General features: G+C 45.9%; 1 protein-coding gene across 1 annotated transcript in view; it reads left to right on the top strand.

Annotated features, from left to right (window-relative positions):
* Positions 1-24,431, top strand: part of LOC311146520 (metabotropic glycine receptor-like) — a gene marked incomplete at both ends in the record, with an annotated part of 105,037 nt that overhangs the window by 50,641 nt on the left and 29,965 nt on the right. Inside the window, 3 exons of the mRNA XM_084183037.1 lie at positions 9,277-9,488; positions 10,109-10,177; positions 18,437-18,546. Of these exons, the coding sequence (XP_084039163.1) occupies positions 9,277-9,488; positions 10,109-10,177; positions 18,437-18,546 (391 nt within the window). The remainder of the gene's footprint in view (positions 1-9,276; positions 9,489-10,108; positions 10,178-18,436; positions 18,547-24,431) is intronic.

The raw sequence follows: 24,431 nt of genomic DNA, 5'->3' as shown, positions 1-24,431 counted from the left end.
AAGTTATAAAGAATAGTACCTGCAGGACAGGCTTTAAGGAAAGTGTTACCCAACAGGTTTTGCTTCAGAGTGCCCCACTCAACACGACTCTGGTCTTTCTTCACACATGACTCAGAACAACTAATTGTGAGAAGACACATAACCCACTGAGAAGACACATAACCCACTGAGAAGACACATAACCCACTGAGAAGACACATAACCCACTGTGAAGACACATAACACACTGAGAAGACGCATAACCCACTGAGAAGACGCATTACCCACTGAGAAGACGCATAACACACTGAGAAGACGCATAACACACTGAGAAGACACATAACCCACTGTGAAGACACATAACCCACTGAGAAGACACATAACCCACGGAGAAGACACATAACCCACTGAGAAGACACATAACCCACTGAGAAGACACATAACCCACTGAGAAGACACATAACCCACTGAGAAGACACATAACCCACTGAGAAGACACATAACCCACTGTGAAGACACATAACCCACTGAGAAGACGCATAACCCACTGAGAAGACGCATAACACACTGAGAAGACACATAACCCACTGAGAAGACACATAACCCACTCGATGATGCCAACAGAAGGGTGCAAATGGTCTTGAAGAGAGAGAGCACGATTACAACCTACTCTTTGATTAGTCTTCCACCAATGTTGACTCCTTGCTGCTAAGGTGATCTTTTCAGCCCAATACACACACACCAAACACACACACACACAAAATCGACTGGATTTACATAAAAGGCTGATTTGGAATCGGCACTTTAGAAGGAATATTACGCTTGTGCCACAGCTCTACCACGTCATGAGGCTGTCTGCCAGAGCACTACCACTTCATGAGGCTGTCTGCCAGAGCTCTACCACGTCATGAGGCTGTCTGCCAGAGCTCTACCACGTCATGAGGCTGTCTGCCAGAGCTCTACCACTTCATGAGGCTGTCTGCCAGGGCTCTACCACTTCATGAGGCTGTCTGCCAGAGCTCTACCATTTCATGATACAGTCTGCCAGAGCTCTACCACGTCATGAGGCTGTCTGCCAGAGCTTTACCACGTCATGAGGCTGTCTGCCAGAGCTCTACCACTTCATGATACAGTTTGCCAGTGCTCTACCACTTCATGATACAGTCTGCCAGAGCTCTACCACTTCATGAGGCTGTCTGCCAGAGCTCTACCACTTCATGATACAGTCTGCCAGAGCTCTACCACTTCATGAGGCTGTCTGCCAGAGCTCTATCACTTCATGAGGCTGTCTGCCAGAGCTCTACCACTTCATGAGGCTGTCTGCCAGAGCTCTACCACGTCATGATACAGTCTGCCAGAGCTCTACCTCTTCGTGGGGCTGTCTGCCAGGGCTCTACCACTTCATAATACAGTCTACCAGAGCTCTACCACTTCATGAGGCTGTCTGCCAGAGCTCTACCACGTCATGAGGCTGTCTGCCAGAGCTCTACCATTTCATGAGGCTGTCTGCCAGAGCTCTACCACGTCATGAGGCTGTCTGCCAGAGCTCTACCATTTTATGATACAGTCTGCCAGAGCTCTACCACTTAATGAGGCTGTCTGCCAGAGCGCTACCACGTCATGAGGCTGTCTGCCAGAGCTCTACCACGTCATGAGGCTGTCTGCCAGAGCTCTAGCACGTCATGAGGCTGTCTGCCAGAGCTTTACCACGTCATGAGGCTGTCTGCCAGAGCTCTACCACTTCATGGGGCTGTCTGCCAGAGCTCTACCACGTCATGAGGCTGTCTGCCAGAGCTCTACCACGTCATGAGGCTGTCTGCCAGAGCTCTACCACTTCATGAGGCTGTCTGCCAGGGCTCTACCACTTCATGAGGCTGTCTGCCAGAGCTCTACCACGTCATGAGGCTGTCTGCCAGAGCTCTACCATTTCATGAGGCTGTCTGCCAGAGCTCTACCACGTCATGAGGCTGTCTGCCAGAGCTCTACCATTTTATGATACAGTCTGCCAGAGCTCTACCACTTAATGAGGCTGTCTGCCAGAGCGCTACCACGTCATGAGGCTGTCTGCCAGAGCTCTACCACGTCATGAGGCTGTCTGCCAGAGCTCTAGCACGTCATGAGGCTGTCTGCCAGAGCTTTACCACGTCACGAGGCTGTCTGCCAGAGCTCTACCACTTCATGGGGCTGTCTGCCAGAGCTCTACCACGTCATGAGGCTGTCTGCCAGAGCTCTACCACGTCATGAGGCTGTCTGCCAGAGCTCTACCACTTCATGAGGCTGTCTGCCAGGGCTCTACCACTTCATGAGGCTGTCTGCCAGAGCTCTACCATTTCATGATACAGTCTGCCAGGGCTCTACCACGTCATGAGGCTGTCTGCCAGAGCTTTACCACGTCATGAGGCTGTCTGCCAGAGCTCTACAACTTCATGATACAGTTTGCCAGGGCTCTACCACTTCATGATACAGTCTGCCAGAGCTCTACCACTTCATGAGGCTGTCTGCCAGAGCTCTACCACTTCATGATACAGTCTGCCAGAGCTCTATCACTTCATGGGGCTGTCTGCCAGAGCTCTACCATTTCATGATACAGTCTGCCAGAGCTCTACCACATCATGAGGCTGTCTGCCAGAGCTTTACCACGTCATGAGGCTGTCTGCCAGAGCTCTACCACTTCATGATACAGTTTGCCAGGGCTCTACCACTTCATGATACAGTCTGCCAGAGCTCTACCACTTCATGAGGCTGTCTGCCAGAGCTCTATCACTTCATGAGGCTGTCTGCCAGAGCTCTATCACTTCATGAGGCTGTCTGCCAGAGCTCTACCACTTCATGAGGCTGTCTGCCAGAGCTCTACCACGTCATGATACAGTCTGCCAGAGCTCTACCTCTTCGTGGGGCTGTCTGCCAGGGCTCTACCACTTCATAATACAGTCTACCAGAGCTCTACCACTTCATGAGGCTGTCTGCCAGAGCTCTACCACGTCATGAGGCTGTCTGCCAGAGCTCTACCATTTCATGAGGCTGTCTGCCAGAGCTCTACCACGTCATGAGGCTGTCTGCCAGAGCTCTACCATTTTATGATACAGTCTGCCAAAGCTCTACCACTTCATGAGGCTGTCTGCCAGAGCGCTACCACGTCATGAGGCTGTCTGCCAGAGCTCTACCACATCATGAGGCTGTCTGCCAGAGCTCTAGCACGTCATGAGGCTGTCTGCCAGAGCTTTACCACGTCATGAGGCTGTCTGCCAGAGCTCTACCATTTCATGATACAGTCTGCCAGAGCTCTACCACATCATGAGGCTGTCTGCCAGAGCTTTACCACGTCATGAGGCTGTCTGCCAGAGCTCTACCACTTCATGATACAGTTTGCCAGGGCTCTACCACTTCATGATACAGTCTGCCAGAGCTCTACCACTTCATGAGGCTGTTTGCCAGAGCTCTATCACTTCATGAGGCTGTCTGCCAGAGCTCTATCACTTCATGAGGCTGTCTGCCAGAGCTCTACCACTTCATGAGGCTGTCTGCCAGAGCTCTACCACGTCATGATACAGTCTGCCAGAGCTCTACCTCTTCGTGGGGCTGTCTGCCAGGGCTCTACCACTTCATAATACAGTCTACCAGAGCTCTACCACTTCATGAGGCTGTCTGCCAGAGCTCTACCACGTCATGAGGCTGTCTGCCAGAGCTCTACCATTTCATGAGGCTGTCTGCCAGAGCTCTACCACGTCATGAGGCTGTCTGCCAGAGCTCTACCATTTTATGATACAGTCTGCCAAAGCTCTACCACTTCATGAGGCTGTCTGCCAGAGCGCTACCACGTCATGAGGCTGTCTGCCAGAGCTCTACCACATCATGAGGCTGTCTGCCAGAGCTCTAGCACGTCATGAGGCTGTCTGCCAGAGCTTTACCACGTCATGAGGCTGTCTGCCAGAGCTCTACCATTTCATGATACAGTCTGCCAGGGCTCTACCACGTCATGAGGCTGTCTGCCAGAGCTTTACCACGTCATGAGGCTGTCTGCCAGAGCTCTACAACTTCATGATACAGTTTGCCAGGGCTCTACCACTTCATGATACAGTCTGCCAGAGCTCTACCACTTCATGAGGCTGTCTGCCAGGGCTCTACCACTTCATGATACAGTCTGCCAGAGCTCTACCACTTCATGATACAGTTTGCCAGGGCTCTACCACTTCATGATACAGTCTGCCAGAGCTCTACCACTTCATGAGGCTGTCTGCCAGAGCTCTACCACTTCATGATAGTCTGCCAGAGCTCTACCACTTCATGAGGCTGTCTGCCAGGGCTCTACCACTTCATGATACAGTCTGCCAGGGCTCTACCACTTCATGAGGCTGTCTGCCAGAGCTCTATCACTTCATGAGGCTGTCTACCAGAGCTCTACCACTTCATGAGGCTGTCTGCCAGAGCTCTACCACGTCATGATACAGTCTGCCAGAGCTCTACCACTTCATGTGGCTGTCTGCCAGGGCTCTACCACTTCATAATACAGTCTGCCAGAGCTCTACCACTTCATGAGGCTGTATGGCAGAGCTCTACCACGTCATGAGGCTGTCTGCCAGAGCGCTACCACTTCATGAGGCTGTCTGCCAGAGCTCTACCATTTCATGAGGCTGTCTGCCAGAGCTCTACCACGTCATGAGGCTGTCTGCCAGAGCTCTACCACTTCATGAGGCTGTCTGCCAGGGCTCTACCACTTCATGAGGCTGTCTGCCAGAGCTCTACCACTTCATGATACAGTCTGCCACAGCTCTACCACTTCATGAGGCTGTCTGCCAGAGCTCTATCACTTCATGAGGCTGTCTGCCAGAGCTCTACCACTTCATGAGGCTGTCTGCCAGAGCTCTACCACGTTATTATACAGTCTGCCAGAGCTCTACCACTTCATGGGGCCGTCTGCCAGAGCTTTACCACTTCATGAGGCTGTCTGCCAGAGCTCTACCACGTCATGATACAGTCTGCCAGAGCTCTACCACTTCATGGGGCTGTCTGCCAGGGCTCTACCACTTCATAATACAGTCTGCCAGAGCTCTACCACTTCATGGGGCTGTCTGCCAGAACTCTACCATTTCATGAGGCTGTCTGCCAGAGCTCTACCACTTCATGAGGCTGTCTGCCAGAGCTCTACCATTTCATGATATAGTCTGCCAGAGCTCTACCATTTCATGATATAGTCTGCCAGAGCTCTACCACGTCATGAGGCTGTCTGCCAGAGCTCTACCACGTCATGAGGCTTTCTGCCAGAGCTCTACCACTTCATGAGGCTGTCTGCCAGGACTCTACCACTTCATGAGGCTGTCTGCCAGAGCTCTACCATTTCATGATACAGTCTGCCAGAGCTCTACCACGTCATGAGGCTGTCTGCCAGAGCTCTACCATTTCATGAGGCTGTCTGCCAGAGCTCTACCACTTCATGATACAGTTTGCCAGGGCTCTACCACTTCATGATACAGTCTGCCAGAGCTCTACCACTTCATGAGGCTGTCTGCCAGCGCTCTACCACTTCATGATAGTCTGCCAGAGCTCTACCACTACATGAGGCTGTCTGCCAGGGCTCTACCACTTTATGATACAGTCTGCCAGGGCTCTACCACTTCATGAGGCTGTCTGCCAGAGCTCTATCACTTCATGAGGCTGTCTACCAGAGCTCTACCACTTCATGAGGCTGTCTGCCAGAGCTCTACCACGTCATGATACAGTCTGCCAGAGCTCTACCACTTCATGTGGCTGTCTGCCAGGGCTCTACCACTTCATAATACAGTCTGCCAGAGCTCTACCACTTCATGAGGCTGTCTGGCAGAGCTCTACCACGTCATGAGGCTGTCTGCCAGAGCGCTACCACTTCATGAGGCTGTCTGCCAGAGCTCTACCATTTCATGAGGCTGTCTGCCAGAGCTCTACCACGTCATGTGGCTGTCTGCCAGAGCTCTACCACTTCATGAGGCTGTCTGCCAGGGCTCTACCACTTCATGAGGCTGTCTGCCAGAGCTCTACCATTTCATGATACAGTCTGCCAGAGCTCTACCACATCATGAGGCTGTCTGCCAGAGCTTTACCACGTCATGAGGCTGTCTGCCAGAGCTCTACCATTTCATGAGGCTGTCTGCCAGAGTTCTACCACTTCATGATACAGTTTGCCAGGGCTCTACCACTTCATGATACAGTCTGCCAGAGCTCTACCACTTCATGAGGCTGTCTGCCAGAGCTCTACCACTTCATGATACAGTCTGCCACAGCTCAACCACTTCATGAGGCTGTCTGCCAGAGCTCTATCACTTCATGAGGCTGTCTGCCAGAGCTCTACCACTTCATGAGGCTGTCTGCCAGAGCTCTACCACGTCATGAGGCTGTCTGCCAGAGCTCTACCACGTCATGATACAGTCTGCCAGAGCTCTACCACTTCATGTGGCTGTCTGCCAGGGCTCTACCACTTCATAATACAGTCTGCCAGAGCTCTACCACTTCATGAGGCTGTCTGGCAGAGCTCTACCACGTCATGAGGCTGTCTGCCAGAGCGCTACCACTTCATGAGGCTGTCTGCCAGAGCTCTACCATTTCATGAGGCTGTCTGCCAGAGCTCTACCACGTCATGAGGCTGTCTGCCAGAGCTCTACCACTTCATGAGGCTGTCTGCCAGGGCTCTACCACTTCATGAGGCTGTCTGCCAGAGCTCTACCATTTCATGATACAGTCTGCCAGAGCTCTACCACATCATGAGGCTGTCTGCCAGAGCTTTACCACGTCATGAGGCTGTCTGCCAGAGCTCTACCATTTCATGAGGCTGTCTGCCAGAGCTCTACCACTTCATGATACAGTTTGCCAGGGCTCTACCACTTCATGATACAGTCTGCCAGAGCTCTACCACTTCATGAGGCTGTCTGCCAGAGCTCTACCACTTCATGATACAGTCTGCCACAGCTCTACCACTTCATGAGGCTGTCTGCCAGAGCTCTATCACTTCATGAGGCTGTCTGCCAGAGCTCTACCACTTCATGAGGCTGTCTGCCAGAGCTCTACCACGGCATGAGGCTGTCTGCCAGAGCTCTACCACGTCATGAGGCTGTCTGCCAGAGCTCTCCCATTTCACGAGGCTGTCTGCCAGGGATCTACCTCTTCATGAGGCTGTCTGCCAGAGCTCTACCACGTCATGAGGCTGTCTGCCAGAGCTCTATCACTTCATGAGGCTGTCTGTCAGAGCTCTACCACTTCATGAGGCTGTCTGCCAGAGCTCTACCACGTCATGAGGCTGTCTGCCAGAGCTCTACCACGTCATGAGGCTGTCTGCCAGATCTCTCCAATTTCACGAGGCTGTCTGCCAGGGCTCTACCTCTTCATGAGGCTGTCTGCCAGAGCTCTACCACGTCATGAGGCTGTCTGCCAGAGCTCTACCATATCATGAGGCTGTCTGCCAGAGCTCTACCACTTCATGATACAGTTTGCCAGGGCTCTACCACTTCATGATACAGTCTGCCAGAGCTATACCACTTCATGAGGCGGTCTGCCAGAGCTCTACCACTTCATGATACAGTCTGCCACAGCTCTACCACTTCATGAGGCTGTCTGCCAGAGCTCTATCACTTCATGAGGCTGTCTGCCAGAGCTCTACCACTTCATGAGGCTGTCTGCCAGAGCTCTACCACATCATGATACAGTCTGCCAGAGCTCTACCACTTCATGGGGCTGTCTACCAGGGCTCTACCACTTCATAATACAGTCTGCCAGAGCTCTACCACTTCATGAGGCTGTCTGCCAGAGCTCTACCACGTCATGAGGCTGTCTGCCAGAGCTCTACCACGTCATGAGGCTGTCTGCCAGAGCTCTACCATTTCATGAGGCTGTCTGCCAGAGCTCTACCATGTCATGAGGCTGTCTGCCAGAGCTCTACCACGTCATGAGGCTGTCTGCCAGAGCTCTACCATTTCACGGAGCTGTCTGCCAGGGCTCTACCTCTTCATGAGGCTGTCTGCCAGAGCTCTACCACGTCATGAGGCTGTCTGCCAGAGCTCTACCACGTCATGAGGCTGTCTGCCAGAGCTCTACCACGTCATGAGGCTGTCTGCCAGAGCTCTATCATGTCATGAGGCTGTCTGCCAGAGCTCTACCACGTCATGATGCTGTGCTTTAGGGCTCTGGTCAACAGTAGTGCACTATGTAGTATGTACTATGTAGGGAATATGGTGCCATTTGGGACGTATAGAGTATGTGCATATTGGGACCACTGGAGTAATTACAGGGTTATTAGACACTTTTTACTGAGAGGATGGATAACATCTGTGTGACTGTGATACTAAGTATTACATACCTCTCAATAACTCAACACATCTAGTAGCTACAGCGCTAGTGGACCACAATAACTCAACACATCTAGTAGCTACAGCGCTAGTGGACCACAATAACTCAACACATCTAGTAGCTACAGCGCTAGTGGACCACAATAACTCAACACATCTAGTAGCTACAGCGCTAGTGGACCACAATAACTCAACACATCTAGTAGCTACAGCGCTAGTGGACCACAATAACTCAACACATCTAGTAGCTACAGCGCTAGTGGACCACAATAACTCAACACATCTAGTAGCTACAGCGCTAGTGGACCACAATAACTCAACACATCTAGTAGCTACAGCGCTAGTGGACCACAATAACTCAACACATCTAGTAGCTACAGCGCTAGTGGACCACAATAACTCAACACATCTAGTAGCTACAGCGCTAGTGGACCACAATAACTCAACACATCTAGTAGCTACAGCGCTAGTGGACCACAATAACTCAACACATCTAGTAGCTACAGCGCTAGTGGACCACAATAACTCAACACATCTAGTAGCTACAGCGCTAGTGGACCTACCCTGTGCTGTAGCTTTTGCTACCGCACATAGGAGTTATTTGAAGTTTTATGACAACGTTTTGTGAAACGGTTGCACCCTGACACCCTGCTAATTGCTAATCCATCTGCCGCCACATGGCCAATTTCCGAAATGCTGTTCTAAATGTCTTGACTGGAATGTTTCACTGTAGATTAAATGGAAGGCTAGTTGTCACCAGCTGTTTACATTGACATGTTGTTTATTTCCATCTCTATTAGCATTTACTTCAGCAACAGCTACTCTTACTGGGAACAGGACATATTATACACAGAAACAACAACATTGAGACAAATATTATTTTCTTGAATGTTACTCTTGTGCATTGTAATTGCCTCCCCAGTGATGTCACGACACGTCATCCTCTAACTTCTCTGTGTTCCTTCCATCTGTCCTTTCCCGGGGAAAGAGAGCGGTGGTCACACTCTCGGCGAGGACCCCTCGGAGGTGTCCAGTAAGTGTCTGCCGTGCCGTGAGGGCTGCCCCTACTGCCGGGACGACACGCCCTGCCTGGCTCAGGAGGACGGGGCCCTCCGGCTTTCCGTAGCCTCCTTCCAGGGCCTCTGCATGCTGTTGGACTTAGTGGCCATGATGCTGGTCTACCACTTCCGCAGGAACAAGGTAAGGGCTCATTGGGGGGAAGCAGGGGTCAGGGGTCAGGGGTCAAGCAGGTCATTATAGGGGAACTCCCATCCAGATTTTGGAATGTAATGTCCATTTAAAGCTAAACATACCTGTAAATTGTGTTCCAAAATATGAGCTAACAGTCTGTACTTGTGGTGTGAAACTGACCAGTCATGTTATTCTCTATAAGAATCTTCCAGAAATACAGTTCAGAGGAGATGTCCCTCGAGGAGTGTGAATTTACATATTTACATAGAAGACATTGCCTTCTAGGCAATAATGAGTAATTAAATTTAGCCCAGAAATGTCCCGCCGTCCTCTCTTGTTTTCACTAATGTGATTGGTAGCAGAGCAGCTCAACTAAGGGACCCTCTTGGAAATTCATAGTCATTATGTTTGCCATTCAGGCACATTCTTTTACATGAATTTTCAGCCGAGTAGACATGAGTGAATGAATGACAATTTCTCTCAGTAGATAATATGATTGTGTAGATATCATCCTAATAACTGTGGTTGTTGGATGGTATGTTCTCTGTTATTGATTCTCTCTCTCTCTCTCTCTCTCTCGCTCTCGCTCGCTCTCTCTCTTTCTCTCTCTTTCTCTCTCTTTCTTGTAGAGGATCCGAGCGTCTGGTCTCGTCCTCCTGGAGGCCATCTTGTTTGGAGCCTTGCTTCTCTACTTTCCCGTAAGTCTCCAGACGTCTGTCTCTGTCTGTCTGTCTGTCTGTCTGTCTGTCTGTCTGTCTGTCTGTCTGTCTGTATGCCTCTGTCCGTCATCCATCTGTCCCTCAATTGCTTGCGTCAACCCCTCCAAATTGATATATCACAGCTATTTATTGAAAACGGCCCCCAAAAACAAGCCACAGAAATCCTGGACGACAACACAGCTGGTATGTGTGAGTAATGCTTCCAAGTGTGTGGTACAGTCAAAACTGGAGCGCCACAATGTTGGAACAGACGGGGGAGCTTATAGCCAACGTTGCATGGCATTCTTATGGAGCTACAGGGATTTCAAAATTCACTCACTTCAAGTACCTCCAATGGCGCCCAACAGCAATACACAGCTGTCTAGAGAAACACAGGAAGAAAGAGGGAAAACAAAGCCATAGAAATCAACCACTCAGGAGGGACTATTAGAAGGCTGTTGACAAGGACGAGGTTCGGGGATCTAAAGTTTTCCTCTCAGGCTAGAGTTGGAACAATGTCACTGTAACAACTTAAAAATAATTTAACTTAGTATTTGATATTTTATTAGGATCCCCATTTGCTGTTGCAAAAGCAGCAGCTAGTCTTCCTGGGGTCCACACAAAACATGAAACATGACATAATACAGAACATTAATAGACAAGAACAGCTCAAGGACAGGTAATAATGCAACCTAATAATAAGGTCACACTGTTAAACCCCAGGGCATTTTTACTGAAAGTCAATGAAAAGTCATTATTACCTATAATCTTTATGTGGTACTGACTCAAACTAAATGAGAAGTCACACCAACTAAATGTTTTAAAGATATGTTAACAAATGAACTTTTTTCCCAGCATGCTCTACTGCAGGTAGAATTTTTGGAATTGCTTTTAATATCTATGTTTTTGCATGTACATTGAGTGATTGATTGATTCAATGTTATGCTACACAAACTGATCCAATCATTTCATTTTTGCACCCGTTACTGAAATGGTTGTTCCAGTTTCAACGGCTTAGGTAGTCTCCTCCCACTGTTCTTAACCCTGGCAGTTATTATGAATACAGGTTGCAGGTGAATACAAATGTCAACTGTTGGATATCCTAACACTGGCTTGATTCCAATAGGAATTACACATCATTTTGCAAGCCAGCATAATGTGATTTATAGTTAGGGTTTTTCAGGTTTTCCAGAAATCCTGGTTGTAAATCCTGGTTGTAGTCCCGTGTAGCTCAGTTGGTAGAGCATGGCATTTGCAACGCCAGGGTTGTGGGTTCGATTCCCACGGGGGGCCAGTATGAAAAATTGTAAGCACTAACTAACTGTAAGTCACTCTGGATAAGAGCGTCTGCTAAAAGACTAAAATGTAAAATGTAAGATTACTGGAAGAAATGTTGGGAAAGGTTGTGGAATTTTGCAACCCTACTTGCAGGCCTGATGTGGCCTGTAAACTATGAGTTTCAGGCCACTGTATAAAGTCTTATGACATATGTAATGGATCATGATCATATTCGCCTAGGAACTCGCTAGGTGACAACATGACATGGTAACAACATTACATGGTAACACCGTTACTTAGTAACAACATTACATGGTAACAACATTACATGGTAACAACGTTACATGGTAACAACGTTACATGGTAACAACGTTACTTAGTAACAACATTACATGGTAACAACATTACATGGTAACAACGTTACTTAGTAACAACATGACATGGTAACAACATTACATGGTAACAACGTTACTTAGTAACAACATTACATGGTAACAACGTTACATGGTAACAACGTTACTTAGTAACAACATTACATGGTAACAACATTACATGGTAACAACGTTACTTAGTAACAACATTACATGGTAACAACATTACATGGTAACAACGTTACATGGTAACAACGTTACATGGTAACAACGTTACTTAGTAACAACGTTACATGGTAACAACGTTACATGGTAACAACGTTACTTGGTAACAACATTACATAGTAACAACGTTACATGGTGACAACATGACATGGTGACAACATGACATGGTAACAACGTTACATGGTAACAACATTACATGGTAACAACGTTACATAGTAACAACATTACATGGTAACAACGTTACTTAGTAACAACGTTACATGGTAACAACGTTACTTGGTAACAACGTTACTTGGTAACAACGTTACATAGTAACAACGTTACATGGTGACAACATGACATGGTAACAACATTACATGGTAACAATGTTACATGGTAACAACGTTACATGGTAACAACGTTACTTAGTAACAACGTTACTTGGTAACAACGTTACATGGTAACAACGTTACTTGGTAACAACGTTACATGGTAACAACGTTACATGGTAACAACGTTACATGGTAACAACGTTACATAGTAACAACATTATGCACTGGGAGACCTCACCATGTTTTTTACTGGATGTCATTTCGGTGCCTTCCATCGAAATGGTTCAATAAACCTAAGCCTATCAACAACACTACTATGGTTTGGTTGCCATCATACTGTTGAGATATATACCTTTAAACCAGGGGTGGCCAGCTCTTTTAGACCAGGGGTGGCCAGCTCTTTTAGACCAGGGGTGGCCAGCTCTTTTAGACCAGGGGTGGCCAGCTCTTTTAGACCAGGGGTGGCCAGCTCCAGTCCTCAATGTTTCTGCACCCCTGAAAAACATCTCAAAGATGATAGCTCTCTCCTGGCTATTCCTGGACTGAAGTGTAGTGACTATCCCCCCCGAAATATCCCATTCCCCTTTTCACCTCTTCTGCCACAAGACCCAGGAATTTCTCACTCCGATGTGCTAATTGCACCCTTGGTCCCGTGTAGCTCAGTTGGTAGAGCATGGCATTTGCAACGCCAGGGTTGTGGGTTCGTTTCCCACGGGGGACCAGTATAAAAAATAAAAAATAAAAATTATGCACTCACTAACTGTAAGTCGCTCTGGATAAAAGCGTCTGCTAAATGACAAAAATGTAAAAATGTTTTTAAAAAATCCCTCTGTCTCTCCTGCTCTCTCTCTCTCCATCTCTCTCTCTCTCTTCATCCCCCTCCCCCTCCCTCTCTCTCTCTCTCCCATTCTCTCTCTCTCTCTCCCATTCTCTCTCTCTCTCTCCCATTCTCTCTCTCTCTCTCTCTCTCTCTCTCTGTGTGTGTGTGTCTCACACAGTGATGTGCTCTTCTCCTGCTGCTGCTGTTACCCCAGCCTCAGCTTTGTGCAGCTGCTCCACTGTGGCGCTCAATGCATTTTTAAAGAGTCCATCAAGTTCTAGCGCAACTTGTTTTAAAAATAAATCTGCTGATTAATTTATTGGGGGTGGGGGGGTGGGGGGGGGGGGGGGGGGGGGGGTAAAGAATAAGGAGACACATTAGCTAGGTGACGCTGGAAACAAACATGTAGCCCCCTTCCGTTCGCTCCTTTCAGGGTCCCATGTGAGTTAGACTCCACTGGGTATTAGGTGTGTGTGTTCGTCCTAGTTTTACCTCTTGTTTGGAACGTGGTGTATTTTGGCCTGTCAATGGAGGACTGTGGGGCATGCTGTTCTACGTGGACAGGGCTTGGATACAACCCATACAACTAAGGCTGGCCAGAGGTCATCAGTACAGTGAGAGGGCCAGTCTATGGAGAAGAGGTCATCAGGACAGTGAGAGGGCCAGTCTATGGAGTAGAGGTTATCAGTACAGTGAGAGGACCAGTCTATGGAGAAGAGGTCATCAGTACAGTGAGAGGGTCAGTCTATGGAGAAGAGGTCATCAGTACAGTGAGAGGGACAGTCTATGGAGAAGAGGTCATCAGTACAGTGAGAGGGCCAGTCTATGGAGAAGAGGTCATCAGTACAGTGAGAGGGCCAGTCTATGGAGTAGAGGTCATCAGTACAGTGAGAGGGCCAGTCTATGGAGAAGAGGTCATCAGTACAGTGAGAGGGACAGTCTATGGAGTAGAGGTCATCAGTACAGTGAGAGGGCCAGTCTATGGAGAAGAGGTCATCAGTACAGTGAGAGGGCCAGTCTATGGAGAAGAGGTCATCAGTACAGTGAGAGGGCCAGTCTATGGAGAAGAGGTCATCAGTACAGTGAGAGGGCCAGTCTATGGAGAAGAGGTCATCAGTACAGTGAGAGGGCCAGTCTATGGAGAAGAAGTCATCAGTACAGTGAGAGGGCCAGTCTATGGAGAAGAGGTCATCAGTACAGTGAGAGGGCCAGTCTATGGAGAAGAGGTCATCAGTACAGTGAGAGGGCCAGTCTATGGAGAAGAGGTCATCAGTACAGTGAGAGGGCCAGTCTATGGAGTAGAGGTCATCAGTACAGTGAGAGGGCCAGTCTATGGAGTAGAGGTCATCAGTACAGTGAGAGGGCCAGTCTATGGAGAAGAGGTCATCAGTACAGTGAGAGGGCCAGTCTATGGAGAAGAGGTCATCAGTACAGTGAGAGGGCCAGTCTATGGAGAAGAGGTCATCAGTACAGTGAGAGGGCCAGTCTATGGAGAAGAGGTCATCAGTACAGTGAGAGGGCCAGTCTATGGAGTAGAGGAATATCAGTACAGTGAGAGGGCCAGTCTATGGAGAAGAGGTCATCAGTACAGTGAGAGGGCCAGTCTATGGAGAAGAGGTCATCAGTACAGTGAGAGGGCCAGTCTATGGAGAAGAGGTCATCAGTACAGTGAGAGGGCCAGTCTATGGAGAAGAGGTCATCAGTACAGTGAGAGGGCCAGTCTATGGAGAAGAGGTCATCAGTACAGTGAGAGGGCCAGTCTATGGAGAAGAGGTCATCAGTACAGTGACAGGGCCAGTCTATGGAGAAGAGGTCATCAGTACAGTGACAGGGCCAGTCTATGGAGAAGAGGTCATCAGTACAGTGAGAGGGCCAGTCTATGGAGTAGAGGTCATCAGGACAGTGAGAGGGCCAGTCTATGGAGAAGAGGTCATCAGTACAGTGAGAGGGCCAGTCTATGGAGAAGAGGTCATCAGTACAGTGACAGGGCCAGTCTATGGAGAAGAGGTCATCAGTACAGTGAGAGGGCCAGTCTATGGAGAAGAGGTCATCAGGACAGTGAGAGGGCCAGTCTATGGAGAAGAGGTCATCAGTACAGTGACAGGGCCAGTCTATGGAGAAGAGGTCATCAGTACAGTGAGAGGGCCAGTCTATGGAGAAGAGGTCATCAGTACAGTGACAGGGCCAGTCTATGGAGAAGAGGTCATCAGTACAGTGACAGGGCCAGTCTATGGAGAAGAGGTCATCAGTACAGTGACAGGGCCAGTCTAATGATCATGCAGTGCTCTGGCTATGTTGGGGGGGTATACAATATAAAGGCCATTGTTGTCATTAGAGGCTTGTCGTGATGTTGCGTGAGTGTGTGTGTGTGTGGGTGTGGGTGTGTGTGTGTGTGTGTGTGTGTGTGTGTGTGTGTGTGTGTGTGTGTGCATGCATATGGTACACTTAGAACACTTCCCTAATTTTTAGCTCCTCAATCAAAATCAAAACTTTCCCCTCTCTAGCCCCAGATACTACATGAAGGAAAATACATGTAAGTTACTTTGAAGGACACCAACATGGCAGTATGACATACAGGAGTTAGACTCTTACCTTTTTCCAATCACAGTTTTAAGGCCAGCTGACAGCCAGGGGTTCATGTCATCTGACCTCCCCTGATTCCGTCCATCACATCTACAGTCTTGATGAACGGGAGCCTTGTTTTTCATGGGAGGAAAACTGAGAGTCCATGCTGAAAATATACACTTAGTATTACATACAAATGCATCTTGGACAGTTAGGGTATACTTACTTACTTACTTCTTGGTTCCTGGAGGAACATCAAGTTACTAAAGGTCTCCAAAGCTGCCGGTCTTGGGCTGCTTTCTTTGCTTCTGGCCATGAGCCATGACAAGTGGCTGCAGTTAGGTTATACTAGTAGTAACTGTGGATCTTTCCTACACTGCGTATTTAAATCCCTAGACTGTGGGTGTACCTATTCGGCTATCACATCTGTCTCTGCAAGATGAAAGACGCGTGATCTGTCTCTTCGAGATGAGAGACGCGTGACTCAAAGCTTTGCACACATTTCCTATTAACAGTGTTTGATATAACAAACTTTGGGTAGAGGATTAAGAATGCGGTCAACTTCTGTTGTTGCATCTATGAAAAGCCTGTGCTTCTTATGAATGGCCTATGTATGGCTTATGAATGGCCTATGTATGGCTTATGTATGGCTTATGAATGGCCTATGTATGGCTTATGAATGGCCTATGGTTGGCTTATGAATGGCCTATGGTTGGCTTATGAATGGCTTATGTATGGCTTATGAATGGCCTATGTACTGCTTATGAATGGCCTATGTATGGCTTATTAATGTGTAATGAAGTCCTTATGCAGGTACCCTTCAAGTTAAGTTTTACCAAGATGTTTCCAACCTCCCACCATTAAAAAACAGTCTCTCTCATATCGTCATGAAAGTGTGCTCATGTACTGCTTATGAATGTGGTATGTATGGGGTACTAATGTGTTATGAAGTCCTTACGCAGGTACCCGTCAGCGAAAGTATCACCAATATTTTCTACCAGTGAATTCTGCAGCTAAATGAGTCCTCCTCTCATATCATGGAAGTGTGATATGTGCTTCATGCATTGTGTGGCGCTGAGCCGTTGTTTCATCCCATCCAGGGAGAGACATTTTCCCTGTTTGCAAGTTAAGCGGGCTGGTTGCCGATCGGCGACAGATGTTCTGCCGTCTCGCCTCATGGGATAGGTGTGGGTGCGTCTGTCACTCTGCTTAATTGTAGAGGATACCTGCCATCTCTCAAACTGCCACACTGCACCATGGGACTTGGAAGTAGATAAATTGCAAGGTATACCATAGAGCAGGGTTCCTCAACTGGCGGCCAGCGGGACGAATTTGGCCCACGGGTGGTTTTATTTGGCCCCCGAATGTTTTGGAAAGGCCATCCCAATTATTTGCAGGGATATAGGTTGTGAGTATCGTGGAATAGTCCAAATCCTGGTTCTTTTTGTTATTTTGCTGAAAGCCAGCAAAGCAGTTTAGTCTGGGACAACAGCTTAACTTGAGCATTCTCAAATATGTAAACTAGCCCTTGCATGGTTGACATACTAGTTACATGGTTGACATACTAGTTACATGGTTGACATACTAGTTACATGGTTGACATACTAGTTACATGGTTGACATACTAGTTACATGGTTGACATACTAGTTACATGGTTGACATACTAGTTACATGGTTGACATACTAGTTACATGGTTGACATACTAGTTATAATGGTTGACATACTAGTTACATGGTTGACATACTAGTTACATGGTTTACATAATAGTTAGATGGTTCATATTTCATAGCGGTTGAATTCACAATACAAGGTTCTCCATCTTGAGGTTTAAACTCAAACAGTGCAAATTGTCACAATACATTGCATATTCAGTATGGGGTTTATAACACAAATCTATTTTAGTCGCGTGAGATGTGACATTTGCGATTCTGCAGCCGCTGGAATATTATCATGAAATAAGTATGTAAACATACAGAATCCGAAAGCAAACACCCTTGGTTCAGTTCATCATGCATGACCTGGTGCCTCCATCCTGGCTAGAATGAACTTCACACAGAAAGAACGGCAGGGCGATATTTTCCAAGCCGCTGCCTGTGGATCACCGTTTAGACGACATGCAGAAAATGAGAGGCAGCCAGCCTGGCCCTGTGTCAGATATTTACCCAATGTTCTCCTGCAACTGGGTTTGACAATTAACAAAAGCTGAAGTTTTGTCAGCAAGACAGAAAGAGAAATGGGATGCCTCAGGGATGTTTATTTCTCTGCCTAGGGAGGGACTACAGTTCAAAATTAGCTGTCTGGCACAAAATCTGGCACTTTTACAAAAAACTTGATAAATGTGCATTGTCAAATAAACCTACGGTTATAAAGTGAAGTTGTGGCCTAGGGTGGTCCACCCACTGCTCTAGCGTTTACATTTTAGTCATTTAGCAGACGCTCTTATCCAGAGCGACTTACAGTTAGTGAGTGCATACATTTTAATACTTTCTTTCTACTGGTCCCACGTGGGAATCGAACCCACAACCCTGGCTATGCTCTACCAACTGAGCTACACGGGACTACACTCCCTCCTGTTTCACTACCCTGTCTAATAAACAGGAACAATACTAAACAAGTAGGACTACTTCTGTTAAAAAAAAGGTAAGTGGAGTATAATGACGGTAATGTGGATCTCCCCTTCTCTTTAGGTGATGATAGTCTACTTCAACCCCAGCGTGTTGCGCTGTATCCTACTGAGATGGGTGCGTCTCCTGGGCTTTGCCACAGCCTACGGAACAGTGATCCTGAAGCTTTACAGGTTTGGTACAGGTCTACTTTCTAGTAGAGGTCTTTCACGTGGGGTATATTCATTACTACACACCGTAGCAAAAACGTTTTGCTCCGTGACAAAGGTTTTGCAACTGCATATTCGGGTAGGTCCCTCTCTGTTTTTCGGCCCGTTTGGTTCCTAGTGAATACACCCCAGCTGTATCATGCAGGAATCAATCCCATAATATGGTACTGGTACTCCCTGTATATAGCTCCACATTGATCTGGTACTTCCTGTATATAGCTCCACATTGATCTGGTACTGGTACTCCCTGTATATAGCTCCACATTGATCTGGTACTCCCTGTATATAGCTCCACATTGATCTGGTACTCCCTGTATTTAGCTCCACATTGATCTGGTACTGGTACTCCCTGTATATAGCTCCACATTGATCTGGTACTGGTACTCCCTGTATTTAGCTCCACATTGATCTGGTACTGGTACTCCCTGTATTTAGCTCCACATTGATCTGGTACTGGTACTCCCTGTATATAGCTCCACATTGATCTGGTACTGGTACTCCCTGTATATAGCTCCACATTGATCTGGTACTGGTACTCCCTGTATATAGCTCCACATATACTGTAGTTCCATTCTTCTGTATTTAATTGTATTACTCTTGTGTTACTGTTTTATTTTAAAATTGTTAACTCCATTGTTGGGAAGGGCTCGTAAACAAGAATTTCACGGTAAAGTCTACACCAGTTTTATTGAATGCTAGCAGTGGTAGACGGAATAATGCAGTGTAATGAATGTTAGCAGTGGTAGAAGGAATAATGCAGCAAAAATCTCTGAAGCTGGAGACTCTTATCTCCCTCACTAACTTTAAGCATCAGTTGTCAGAGCAGTTTACCGATCACTGCACCTGTACACAGCCATTCTGAAATTATCCCACCCAACTACCTCATCCCCATATTGTTATTTATTTTGCTAATTTGCACCCCGGTATCTCTATTTGCACATCATCTTTTGCACATCTATCATTCCAGTGTTAATTACGAAATTGTAACTATTTTTGCACTATGGCCTATTTATTTATTGCCTTACCTCCATAACTTACTACATTCGCACACACTGTATATATATTTTCTGTTGTATTTTTGACTTTATGTTTTGTTTACCCCATATGTAACACTGTGTTGTTGTTTTTATCGCACTGCTTTGCTTTATCTTGGCCAGGTCGCAGTTGTAAATGAGAACTTGTTCTCAACTGGCTTACCTGGTTAAATAAAGGTGAAATAAATCAATAAATAAAATAAAAAGTGTAATGAATCCTAGCAGTAGTAGAAGGAATAACGCAGTGTAATGAATGCTAGCAGTAGTAGAATAAATAATGCAGTGTAATGAATGCTAGCAATGGTAGATGGAATAATGCAGTGTGATGAATGCTAGTAGTAGTAGAATGAATAATGCAGTGTAATGAATGCTACAGTAGTAGAATGAATAATGCAGTGTAATGAATGCTAGCAGTGGTAGAAGGGACAATGCAGTGTAATGAATGCTAGTAGTAGTAGAGGGAATAATGCAGTGGAATGAATGCTAGCAGTAGTAGAAGGAATAATGCATTGTAATGAATGCTAGCAGTAGTGGAATGGATAATGCAGTGTAATGAATGCTAGCAGTTGTAGAATGGATAATGCAGTGTAATGAATGCTAGCCGTAATAGAAGGAATAATGCAGTTTAATGAATGCTACCAGTGGTAGATGGAATAATACAGTGTAATGAATGCTACAGTAGCAGTGGTAGAAGGAATAATGCAGTGCAATGAATTCTGGCAGTGGTAGAAGGAATAATGCATTTTAATGAATGCTAGCAGTGGTAGATGGAATATTGCAGTGTAATGAATGCTACCAATGGTAGACGGAATAATGCAGTGTAATGAATGCTAGCAGTAGTAGAAGGAATAATGCAGTGTAATGAATGCTACAGTAGCAATAGTAGAAGGAATAATGCAGTGTAATGAATTCTGGCAGTGGTAGAAGGAATAATGCATTGTAATGAATGCTATCAGTGGTAGACAGAATAATGCAGTGTTATGAATGCTGGCAGTGGTAGAAGGAATAATGCATATTAATGAATGCTAGCAGTGGTAGATGGAATAATGCAGTGTAATGAATGCTACCAATGGTAGACGGAATAATGCAGTGTAATGAATGCTAGCAGTAGTAGAAGGAATAATGCAGTGTAATGAATGCTACAGTAGCAGTAGTAGCTGGAATAATGCAATGTAATGAATGCTAGCAGTAGTAGAATAAATCATGCTGTGTAATGAATGCTAGCAGTAGTAGAAGGAATAATGCAGTGCAATGAATGCTAGCAGTGGTAAAAGGAATAATGCAGTGTAATGAATGCTAGCAGTGGTAGACGGAATAATGCAGTGTAATGAATGTTAGCAGTAGTAGAAGGAATAATGCGGTGTAATGAATGCTGGCAGTGGTAGAAGGAATAATGCATGGTAATGAATGCTAGCAGTGGTAGACGGAATAATGCAGTGTAATGAATGTTAGCAGTGGTAGAAGGAAAAATGCAGTGTAATGAATGCTACAGTTGTAGAAGGAATAATGCAGTGTAATGACTGCTATTAGTGGTAGAAGGAATAATGCAGTGTAATGAATGCTAGCAGTAGTAGAAGGAATAAAGCAGTGGAATGAATGCTAGCAATGGTATGAGGAATAATGCAGTGGAATGAATGTTAGCAGTAGTAGAAGGAATAATGCAGTGTAATGAATGTTAGCAGTAGTTGAAGGAATAATGCAGTGTAATGAATGCTAGCAGTGGTAAAAGGAATAATGCAGTGTAATGAATGCTAGCAGCAGTAGTAGAAGGAATAATGCAGTGGAATGAATGCTAGCAGTGGTAGAAGGAATAATGCAGTGTAATGAATGTTAGCAGTGGTCCTCTGTAGCTCAATTGGTAGAGCATGGCGCTTGTAACGCCATGGTAGTGGGTTCGATCCCCGGGACCGCCCATACGTAAAAATGTATGCACACATGACTGTAAGTCTGCTAAATGGCATATTATTATTATTATATTATTATTATAGTAGGGCCCCGTGTAGCTCAGTTGGTAGAGCATGGCGTTTGCAACGCCAGGGTTGTGGGTTCGATTACCACGGGGGGCCAGTATGAAAATGTATGCACTCACTAACTGTAAGTCGCTCTGGATAAGAGCGTCTGCTAAATGACTAAAATGTAAATGTAGACGCAATAATGCAGTGCAATGAATGTTAGCAGTAGTAGAAGGAATAATGCGGTGTAATGAATGCTGGCAGTGGTAGAAGGAATAATGCATGGTAATGAATGCTAGCAGTGGTAGACGGAATAATGGAGTATAATGAATGCTAGCAGTAGTAGAAGGAATAATGCAGTGTAATGAATGCTAGCAGTAGTAGAAGGAATAATGCAGTGTAATGAATGCTAGCAGTAGTAGAAGGAATAATGCAGTGTAATGAATGCTAGCAGTAGTAGAATGAATAATGCAGTGTAATGAATGCTAGCAGTGGTAGAAGGAATAATGCAGTGTAATGAATGCTAGCAGTGGTAGAAGGAATAATGCAGTGTAATGAATGTTAGCAGTAGTAGAAGGAATAATGCAGTGTAATGAATGCTAGCAGTGGTAGACGGAATAATGCAGTATAATGAATGCTAGCAGTAGTAGAAGGAATAATGCAGTGTAATGGATGCTAGCAGTAGTAGAAGGAATAATGCAGTGTAATGAATGCTAGCAGTAGTAGAAGGTGTAATGAATGCTAGCAGTGGTAGAAGGAATAATGCAGTGTAATGAATGCTAGCAGTGGTAGAAGGAATAATGCAGTGTAATGAATGCTGGCAGTGGTAGAAGGAATAATGCATGGTAATGAATGCTAGCAGTGGTAGACGGAATAATGCAGTATAATGAATGCTAGCAGTGGTAGAAGGAATAATGCAGTGTAATGAATGTTAGCAGTAGTAGAAGGAATAATGCAGTGTAATGAATGCTAGCAGTGGTAGAATGAATAATGCAGTGTAATGGATGCTAGCAGTAGTATAAGGAATAATGCAGTGTAATGAATGCTACAGTAGCAATAATAGAAGGAATAATGCAGTGTAATGAATTCTGGCCGTGGTAGAAGGAATAATGCATTGTAATGAATGCTATCAGTGGTAGACAGAATAATGCAGTGTTATGAATGCTGGCAGTGGTAGAAGGAATAATGCATATTGATGAATGCTAGCAGTGGTAGATGGAATAATGCAGTGTAATGAATGGTCCTCTGTAGCTCAGCTGGTAGAGCACGGCGCTTGCAACGCCAAGGTAGTGGGTTCGATCCCCGGGACCACCCATACACAAAAAAAAATGTATGCACTCATGACTGTAAGTCGCTTTGGATAAAAGCGTCTGCTAAATGGCATATTATTATTTTTATTATTATTATTATTATAGACAGAATAATGCAGTGTAATGAATGCTAGCAGTAGTAGAAGGAATAATGCAGTGTAATGAATGCTACAGTAGCAGTAGTAGCTGGAATAATGCAGTGTAATGAATGCTAGCAGTAGTAGAATAAATAATGCTGTGTAATGAATGCTAGCAGTAGTAGAAGGAATAATGCAGTGTAATGAATGCTAGCAGTGGTAAAATGAATAATGCAGTGTAATGAATGCTAGCAGTAGTAGAAGGAATAATGCAGTGGAATGAATGCTAGCAGTGGTAGAAGGAATAATGCAGTGGAATGAATGTTAGCAGTGGTCCTCTGTAGCTCAATTGGTAGAGCATGGCGCTTGTAACGCCATGGTAGTGGGTTCGATCCCCGGGACCACCCATACGTAAAAATTTATGCACACGACTGTAAGTCTGCTAAATGGCATATTATTATTATTATAGTAGGGCCCCGTGTAGCTCAGTTGGTAGAGCATGGCGTTTGCAACGCCAGGGTTGTGGGTTCGATTACCACGGGGGGCCAGTATGAAAATGTATGCACTCACTAACTGTAAGTCGCTCTGGATAAGAGCGTCTGCTAAATGACTAAAATGTAAATGTAGACGCAATAATGCAGTGCAATGAATGTTAGCAGTAGTAGAAGGAATAATGCGGTGTAATGAATGCTGGCAGTGGTAGAAGGAATAATGCATGGTAATGAATGCTAGCAGTGGTAGACGGAATAATGCAGTATAATGAATGCTAGCAGTAGTAGAAGGAATAATGCAGTGTAATGAATGCTACAGTTGTAGAAGGAATAATGCAGTGTAATGACTGCTATTAGTGGTAGAAGGAATAATGCAGTGTAATGAATGCTAGCAGTAGTAGAAGGAATAAAGCAGTGGAATGAATGCTAGCAATGGTATGAGGAATAATGCAGTGGAATGAATGTTAGCAGTAGTAGAAGGAATAATGCAGTGTGATGAATGTTAGCAGTAGTCGAAGGAATAATGCAGTGTAATGAATGCTACAGTAGCAGTAGTAGAAGGAATAATGCAGTGGAATGAATGCTAGCAGTAGTAGAATGAATAATGCAGTGCAATGAATGTTAGCAGTAGTAGAAGGAATAATGCGGTGTAATGAATGCTGGCAGTGGTAGAATGAATGCTATCAGTGGTAGACGGAATAATGCAGTGTAATGAATGCTAGCAGTGGTAGACGGAATAATGCAGTGTAATGAATGCCACAGTAGCAGTACATTTTAGTCATTTAGCAGACGCTCTTATCCAGAGCGACTTACAGTTAGTGAGTGCACTCATTACACTGCATTATTCCTTCGACTACTGCTAACATTCATTACACTGCATTATTCCTTCTACTACCATTCATTCCACTGCATTAATTTTTTATACTGGCCCCCCGTGGGAATCGAACCCACAACCCTGGCATTGCAAACGCCATGCTCTACCAAC

This window comes from Coregonus lavaretus (genome assembly GCF_964263955.1).
Source record: "Coregonus lavaretus genome assembly, chromosome: 19".
NCBI classification, from domain to species: domain Eukaryota; kingdom Metazoa; phylum Chordata; class Actinopteri; order Salmoniformes; family Salmonidae; genus Coregonus; species Coregonus lavaretus.
Note: the sequence above shows the minus strand (reverse complement) of the source record. Positions and strands in the feature narration are given on the sequence as shown.